The 9,247-nt window shown below is 45.8% G+C and overlaps 1 protein-coding gene across 1 annotated transcript; it reads left to right on the top strand.

Moving 5' to 3' along the window:
* The first annotated feature begins 8 nt into the window (after positions 1-8).
* Positions 9-8,080, top strand: HOMEZ (homeobox and leucine zipper encoding). Its single transcript, XM_024753253.1, has 2 exons — positions 9-166; positions 5,866-8,080. Exons 1-2 carry the CDS (start codon positions 127-129, stop codon positions 7,464-7,466), a joined length of 1,641 nt encoding a protein of 546 aa, XP_024609021.1. The 5' UTR covers positions 9-126; the 3' UTR covers positions 7,467-8,080.
* Positions 8,081-9,247: the final 1,167 nt, after the last annotated feature.

Genomic DNA, 9,247 nt, shown 5'->3' with positions numbered 1-9,247 from the left:
GGGGGGGGGGGGGCAGTCCCGGTCCCAGCCCTCCGCGCGGGTGGGCTCGGAGCAGGCCGCACCGGGCAGCAACCCCACTCTCACCCCGGAGGCCCCCTGCCCTTTCTCCCCCTTTCCCCCCGGCCCATGGTGCGAGGCTGGGAGCCGCCGCCCGGGCCGGACTGCGGTGAGTGATCCCCAGCCCCTTCGACTTCCCCTCCCAGACCCTGTACGATCTCCGACCCCCGGAGCCCCATCCCCGCGCTGGGGGGAGGAGAATTCTAGGTTCGAAGTCGCCTGGTTCTCTCTCCTTTCTCCTCTGGACTTTTCGGTTCCCTGTTGTAACTGGGGGAGGGTGAGTGGGTGTGTAGGGAGGAGGGGAAGGCTGGGTAGGGACGCCCTTGGCGAGGGGAGGGTTTGAGATTCTCCTGCTTCCTGGGGCTCATCGCCCCAAGTGCAGGAACTTTTTGTTCTCTGACCCAGTTTGGAGCCTTCTAGACTGCCTGTGAAATGGAGGATAGGAGAAACGTTTCCTTCCCAGGCCTCCCCTCCTCCCCTCCATGACTACCTCCTAGCGACCTCAACACATGTACAGAAACCTGGCCTTATTCCTGGGGAGCAGTTGCCTTTGGGAATGAAAGGTTTAAGAGAAATTGCCCCCTCTGACCCCTACCCAGACATACTCAGAAAACCAACTAGGAAAGTGAGAACCTGAGTCCTCAGAGGTTCCTGGTGTTGCGTCCTAATCTGAGACTTCTAAACTGAAAGAAGACTCAAGCTGAGACCTATTTGGTAATGAGGGCCCAGATGTGATATTTTATCATATGAACCCCCTTCTCACCATACATTTGAAGCGCTTTTTATGATTAGGATAAGTAGGTGGCAGTAATTGAAAAAAAAAAAAACAACAAAAAAACAAAAAAGCCAGTTAAAGTTGGGAATTTTTTAAATGATGCATACATATCTTAAGAACTGTCATTAAAAGTACGTTCATTTCACCAATCTCTTCGGTTAGTGTCCAGGCGTTTTCTTTATGTAAGTATGCTGATTGGCAGTCCCAATTGTCTTTCTAGGATAAACTACATAAGTGAATCTCAAATCTGGCTGCACCCTGAGAACTTTTTAAAAACTACTTATGCCTGAGCCCCAGTCTCAGGCTAATTAAGTCAGAATGAGGAGGTTGATGCCCTGGTTTAAGTTTCCCAGGTAATTCTAATGTGCAGCCTGAGCCTGGAGCCACTGCCTCTCATCATCTGTGATTTCCACGTTTGGTTTCTTTAAAGTGGAGTGAACATTTAAACACTTTTGAAGCAATCTGAGTGCAGAATACTTCTGAGTTTTTAAAATCCCCAGCCCCTCCAGTCTTTTACAGTTTTCTTGCCTACTTCCAACTCAAAAAAAATTTTTAATATACACTCCTTTGTATTATGTCTTTCCAAAGCATTTGACTTTGTTTTCATAGAAACAGTTTTTTTCTTTTGGCCGCTCTGTGCGGCTTGTGAGATCTTACTTCCCCAACTAGGGATTGAACCCGGGCCCTCAGCAGTGAAAGCACGGAGTCCTAACTACTGGACTGCCAGGGAATTCCCAGAAACAATTCTTAATGCACTCATTTTCCATAGATTTATGTGATGTTTAATTATTATATACAGAAAAACAATGAGCCTAAGCAGGTTTGGAATTACACACAACTGGCCTAAGCACATAGGGCAGCTGAAGGAAGCAGCTGACTTTGCCATACTAGAGTAGCCTACCAGTCTCCAGTTTCCAGTGCACTATGGGTATTGATAATGTAATCCAGTAGGGGTCAGTTAAGCCAGGCTTTTGGCCCAGTTGAACACCCCTCACTTCCACTCTCTTCAACTAATATCACCAATGCCTAGTCGCTTCTAGACTAATTCAGATTCTCTTGAGTCTTCCAACCATTCTTTCCATTCATTCATAAACTGTTTCTCTTTAAGCATTACCACCATTGCTTTTATTAAGTTGGGAGGATAAGGCAAAGTTTATTAACCAGGACTTCTGGGCAATCAGCAAACCCCCGGAGATTATACTTTATGTAATGTGTAAGTGTGAATGTTTATGGGGCGGTGGGGGCAGTAAGTCATAACTTTCTGAGAGTTTATAACTTCTGATTTTCAAAGAGGTTCATGATCCAAAAAGTTGAGAAGCACATGAATTGAATATCACTAAAAGTCCTTTAAGGCCCTTGAAAACTATCACCAAAACACATTTCATTCAGAAACATACCTCAGTTCTCTGAATAAAGATTTAGGGAATTTAGCAGGCTCATATCTGGTCTCGCACTTGAACTGTTTCCTGCTTTTAACCATAAGCCTAGGCTCGAGGGTTTTTTGGCACCGTGCAGCATGCGGGATTAGTTCCCCCACCAGGGATCAAACCCGTGCCCCTTGCAGTCCTGCAGTGGAAGTGCGGAATCCTAACCACTGGATCACCAGGGAATTCCCAGCCTAGGTTCAAGTTCTGAAGACCTCTTTTTCCTAGGATTGTGTGAACACCTACACTGGAAGTTTAAGGCAGCCCATTCTTTTCTGCCTTTTGTCCAGGGGTATGGAAAGCCCAAAGGGAAATAAGGGTGTTACCCTGACTGTATTTTTTATTAGTGATTTTAAGTAGCAGTGGGGCATATCTGGCATGGATACAAGTTTAGTAATAACTCAGAATTGATAATACCACTACCACCACCTCTGCCCAGAGGAGTCCTTATTTCTCCAGCTTTCCTTCCCTTTTTCTCCCATCTCCAAATGAGGTACAAGGACATAAGACACTATAGTGTCTTCACTGTGGTTTTGATTACTGTAGGGTCTACCCTCTTTGTTATAGTTCTCATGAGCCACTCCCTGGATAGTTTTCTCCTATATCAAAGCCAGATTCGTCCAGGGAGGTACCAGCTCTACATCTGTGCCCTGATCTAAGCCACCATTCTGTATCAGGAAGTCTTCCACAACTTGTGTTTTGTGTCACTGGGAAACTGTAGATACATACAGTACACCAGATATGACCTTTCCATTACTGTATGTTATACTGAAATATCAAGCTGATATGGGAATCTGACGATAGCAAACCACATGAATGAAAGTAAAATGCTTCCTGGTGGGCTTATAGCTGTGCCTGCCTTATTTCCTGTCTGGCAGTCTTCATCCTCACACTGGACTGCTTTATTCCTTATGCTACCTTTTCCTCGTATCTGAACTGTTACTGTGTCCTTAAAAAACAGGACACAGATAAGGTTAAGTGGATGTCAAGTGCTGGAACATCAAGTATTCTCCAGCTTAGATTTGATGGTGTTCCTGGTGGGCCACAATTTCCAAATGGTAGTTTAGTGCCTAGCTGTGCAAGCACTTCATCACAGCCCCTCAGCTGTGTCTGGGATGGACCTGAAGGGTAAAGGTAGAGCTACCACACTGGCAATTCACCTAGTAATCAAAAAGAACTTATATCCAAATTATGGATTCAATTCTAAAGCAGTGATTTTGCTACTTTTTAAAAGTTGCAAAATCCTTTCTGGAATTATATCCAACTCCCCAAATATAAAAAGTACAAAATCAAGACACCCTGGTTTCCTCCACTGCTCATTAGGATTAAGACTGCAATAACAGACTGAAACAGTCATTTTAAAGGATTCAGTCTTTGCCTCACTTCCCCTGTTGTCTAAGAGGAGCATTACCTTATATCAGAATCAGCCCGTGAGGCTGAAGCAATGATAAAAGCTCTAATTTATTGAGCCTTTACTTTGGTCTAGGCATGACGTCAGTTGCATTTTTTTTTTTTTTTTTTTTTTTTTTGCGGTACGCGGGCCTCTCACTGTTGTGGCCTCTCCCGTTGCGGAGGCCCAGCGGCCATGGCTCACGGGCCCAGCCGGTCCACGGCACGTGGGATCCTCCCGGACCGGGGCACAAACCCGCGTCCCCTGCATCGGCAGGCGGACTCTCAACCACTGCGCCATCAGGGAAGCCCATCAGTTGCATTTTTTGATTTAGTCATAAACTTGCAAGGTAGACGCTGTTATGACCTCCTTTTATTCTGATGGGAAAATAAAGCTTAGCGAGCACTCTAGGGAGTGGAGAAGCTGCGATTCACCTCAAATCTGCCTCACCCCAGACCTCCACCTCTAACAGCTCTAGGCCCCGCCTACACATGACATCTAGCACACAGTAGGTGCTCTGTAAAAATATATGTAACTTGACATACATTCAACATTGTCTCCATTTTCTACACATGAGGAAACTGAGGCTCCTATAAGTTCAGTAGATTTTGCCCAAGATCACATGGCTGGTGGCAGAATTGGGATTCAAACTGCAGGCTGGCCTTAATCATATTTCAACCCACTATGCCATGCTGCCTTCATTTACCCTCTTAAGGTTCTCTTCAAGCTGTACTGCCTCTAGGGTCTGCATGGCCTTCAGTTTGTTAAGATTTGCTTGTTAAAAGGGAACGGTGACACCCATTGGAATGCTTCCGAAGTTTTCTGCTCATCGTATAAAATCCCCGATATTACACTGTACTATGTGTAACTTTCTGGACTTGAGATTTTTTTCTCAATTCATCATGTAGCATTTATATCGAAATCCTGTCCTATCCATAACATATCAGAAGTAATATTTATAAACTCAGATGGGATTCCTCTAAGAGTAAAGGATGACAGATGTTTTAAAGTCTCTAATGCCCACACAGGGAGCCGAGTTAAAATTTGGTCAACGGGGAACTCCCTGGCGGTCCAGTGGTTAGGACTCTGTGCTTCCACTGCAGGAGGCATGGGTTCCTCCCTGGTTGGGGAACTAAGATCCCAAAAGCCCCAGGCATGGCCAAAAAAAAAAAAAAAGATTGGTCAACAGAATTATTCTGGGAAATAGCTTGAGCAGGTTTCCAAGAATGAGGCGTAGTCAGAGGTTTTCCCTGCCGTCCCCACAGCCACGATGACCCTGGGAGCCCTGGTGCTGCTGGGTAGCTTGCAGGACCCGGTTACAGTTTATAATGAGCGAGCCCACCTGGTTCTGAGAAGAAAGCTGGACTGAAAAGATAAGAGCTGAGGGCCTCCCGTCTTGTGCGGAGGGGCTGCTAAGGTCTGAGGGAGCTCTCTAGGCTCCCTGGAGAGAGACTCAGCAGTTGGAAGAGACAAAGGCTGGGGGGAGGGGAATAACCTTTGTTCTGAGGATGACAGGGGTAGGAAACGTTCCCCTCCCTCTACCCTAACCAGACCAAAACCGAGGGGGAGCGAGCCCCATTTATCCCAGATAGCTGACCTATCTTATCCTACTGAGAGTTAGAAAAAAAAACCCATCAATCCCCTCCCCCTAACACTCGCCCACCAAGAAGGGAAAGAAAAGGGGGCTGGGCAGAGGGACTGTGCTATTCTACCTTCACACATTGTATTCTTAACCTTTCCATATTCTAGAGATAATCTAGAGATAACTCTAGAGATAATCTGTTAGGAGCTAAAGTGTTCTGGGATTACACCTCTTCTTGTTTTCTTGGTGAGTCTTAGTTTTGTCATTCTTGTTCCATTAACTTAGAGGGTGAAGTGAATTTGAATGGGAAAGATAAAGGCTATAAGGATGTTTTCCTTTTTAACCTCGGAAGTCAGATTTCGTTTTTTGGTGACAACACTCACTAGTCTTGTGACTTGGGATAATTTAACCTCTATGGACTTTGGTTTTTTCATACTTACAAGGGAATTATAGCAGGCTCTGATGATTCACAAGGTTATGAAAATTAAATAAGAAATTGTTATGCACTTTAAAAGCAATCCAGCACAGTACACGTATAAGTTGATTGTTTTGGAGTCCAACGTTTTGTTTGGTAGAAATTGAACAATGGGTTGAAAGAGGAGCCCCAGTGATCGAGCTGTTTCTCTTCTTATTACAGCTATCTCTGAAGGGCACAAAGCAGAAAGCACCATGCCTCCTAATAAAGAGGCCAGCGGTCTTAATAGCTCCCCTGCGGGGCTCATCTGTCTCCCTCCAATCTCTGAGGAGCTACAACTTGTGTGGACCCAAGCAGCCCAGACTAGTGAGCTGGATGGCAATGAACACTTGCTACAAACCTTCAGCTACTTTCCGTATCCCAGTTTAGCAGACATTGCCCTTCTCTGCCTACGCTATGGGCTGCAGATGGAGAAAGTCAAGACTTGGTTCATGGCCCAGCGCCTCCGCTGTGGCATTAGCTGGTCATCCGAAGAAATTGAAGAGACTCGAGCCCGAGTAGTCTACCATCGGGACCAACTCCATTTCAAATCCCTTCTCTCTTTTACTCATCATGCAGGGCGGCCCCCAGAGGAGGTGCCTCCTTCTCCAGTGCCACCTCCAGAACAAGTTGGTCTTGGAATAGTTCCCCTGACTTTTAGCGAGCCCACCCAGATGAAAGGATTGAAGGTAGAGCCCTCAGAGCCCTCAGAGCCACTGAGTCACCAGAAAGCAAAGGAGCCCCTGATGGTACCTGGCAGTGGGGCATTCCCCCACCAATCACAATTTTGGCAGGATCTTCAAAGCAGTGGCCTCTCTAAGGAGCAGGCAGGCAAGGGTCCCGACCAGTCACACGGCCTAGGTACTGCTTCCTGGAACCACTCCACAGCTGTCCACCAGCCCCGTGCTCGGGATAAGCCCCCACCCGTCTCATTACTTGCCAGTAGTTGTAAGAAGGAGTCAGCATCTAATGTGACTCCTCCTTCCTCTACCTCTTCTTCCTCTTTCCAGGTACTGGCTAATGGAGCTACTGCCACCTCTAAACCCCTCCAGCCACTGGGCTGTATCCCACAGCCGCTGTCACCCAATGAACAGGCACTACGCCCACAGTTGGAGCCAGCCTGGCCCCAGGGGCTAAGGCATAACTCAGCACCTGGTAGGGTTGGCCCTGCAGAGTACCTTTCCCCAGATATGCAACGCCAGCGAAAGACCAAGCGCAAAACCAAAGAGCAGCTGGCTATCCTCAAATCGTTTTTTTTACAGTGCCAGTGGGCACGGCGTGAGGATTACCATAAATTAGAGCAGATCACTGGCTTACCTCGGCCTGAGATTATTCAGTGGTTTGGTGACACACGCTATGCCTTGAAGCATGGGCAACTAAAATGGTTTCGGGACAACGCAGTACCTGGTGCCCCCAGTTTCCAGGATCCAGCAATTCCCACACCACCACCTTCAACCCGCTCCTTGAATGAATGGGCTGAGACACCACCTCTGCCGATCCCCCCACCCCCACCGGATATACGACCCTTGGAAAGGTACTGGGCAACCCACCAACAGCTACGGGAAAGTGATATCCCTCAACTGAGTCAGGCATCAAGGCTTAGCACCCAGCAGGTACTGGATTGGTTTGACTCTCGATTACCTGAGCCAGCTGAAGTGGTGGTTTGTCTAGATGAAGAGCAGGAAGAGGAGGAGGAAGAACTGCCAGAAGATGATGAGGATGAAGAGGAGGAGGAGGAAGACGACGACGACGACGATGATGATGATGTGATCATCCAGGACTGAGGGGGCACTGGGGGAGGGGAGGTCTGTTACTAAAAGACGAACCAACTTAGTAACTGTTTAAACAAAGAAACCACATTTTTTAACTTACCTTGTGGCAAAGAACTGAAAAGCTTTGTGTTTTTGAGGATGGGGGACAGCGGGATGTAGTAAGGGTGGACCAGGGAGGATGATCATGGAGGACAAAGCAAGGTGGGGATTGGATGGGCAGAAATCCAGGCCTCCAGCCTCAATGAGAAGAGTGCTATGGGTCTGGTCCAAACTATGGGGCCGGGAAAAGGCTCTTGCTTTCCTCGTATCGGCTGTTCTTTCCCCTTAGTGTACTACGGCCTACATCTATGGAGGACTAGAAAGGAGGTGTAAAGATTCCAGTACATCCCCCAGTCCCACCCCACCATTTTCCTTAGAATATAAGGCTGCCTTGCACCCCTTCTTTTCTCTCTGAGCACAAGGCCACACACAATGCAGCCAAGAATATCAGTATGTCCCAGTCAATCACAAATATTTCCTCTTCCTTATACCAGCTTGACTTTATATGTTTTCCTGCTGCTTTATTGAGTCACACAGGGAGCAGAATGTTTTCGTTTCTAATACTGGACCACTATGCCTTGTACCTTTTTATCTTTCCCAAACCCCCATTCTGTTCACTATTTGTCTCAGGGTAAATCTTCCCCCCGGAGCTTGTGAAAAAGTTTAATAATTGGGTGGAGAATAATTTAGACTGGATATTTATTGGAGGTGGGAATTAGGGGAGATGTCCTTTAAAAAAAAAGTAGAATTAGAATTACAGAGGGGTAGAGAGGAGAGGGAATGGTTTCTACTGTTCGGAAGGACAGTGCAGGTAGGTTCCAGGTTTGGTTTTACAAACCTGACAGTCCCTCCTGCCTAGCTTGACAGAGACTGATTTTTTTTTTCAGAGACTGATTTTTTTATCTTTTTGGTGTTGGTTTAATGTGTCCAGAAAAGAGACTTTTCCCTCACTTTATACGATCTGTCTTGGAGACAGAGGGACCATGGTCCTTAACTGAATTAATTGATGTTTTAGAATGGTTTTCATCAGTTGGGGTCAGATATAAAGGTATCAGTGGGTTAACCATCTAGAAATAAAAAAGTGGAAAGCCCCAAATTGCTAGAATAATAATAAAAAGGCCAAAAATAAAATTGTTTCTCTCACCTCCACTTTGCCACTTCTATGGTTTAGAGATTAATGGAGCCAAATCCATTAACTTTCTGATTTAGTATACTTTTTATTTATTTTTGAAGCGGCAGGATATACTGAGGTAAAGTAAAAGAACAAAAACTTGAAAAGTTAGTAGATCCGTATCTATCACTAGGCAGACTTTTTTCTGCATCTGCTACAGCACAGGCTCTTGCTCAGAAGAGAGGGAGTTTAGAAATGCCTTTAAAATAAATTCAGTTTCAGAAAGGGTAGTGGGATCCTATTCAGCTACAAGGTCATTCCCAAGACCAAATTTATTTCTGGCAGATGCTATCTTTACATTTTTCCAATATTTTTGCTTAAGGTATGCCTGCCAGTGGCCTACCCATTTAATCCCTCATTTCTACCCCTTAGTACCCAAAGAAGAATAAATGTTTGATCTCAGTGGTAGTGTTCTTTGCCCATTCCACCATTTGAGAGCTTGTAATACCAATAGAGTTGCAGTAGCAATAAAAGGACATCCTCTTTATTTCATTATCTGTGTACTTTAGTAAGCCTGTGTCTCCAACCGTTACCAAACAGAAAGGAAAATCAACATATTTAATAGTAACTAGGCACAGAGGAA

This window comes from Neophocaena asiaeorientalis, unplaced genomic scaffold, assembly GCF_003031525.2.
Source record: "Neophocaena asiaeorientalis asiaeorientalis breed wild unplaced genomic scaffold, Neophocaena_asiaeorientalis_V1.1 scaffold1186, whole genome shotgun sequence".
Classification (NCBI taxonomy): Eukaryota; Metazoa; Chordata; class Mammalia; order Artiodactyla; family Phocoenidae; genus Neophocaena; species Neophocaena asiaeorientalis.
Note: the sequence above shows the minus strand (reverse complement) of the source record. Positions and strands in the feature narration are given on the sequence as shown.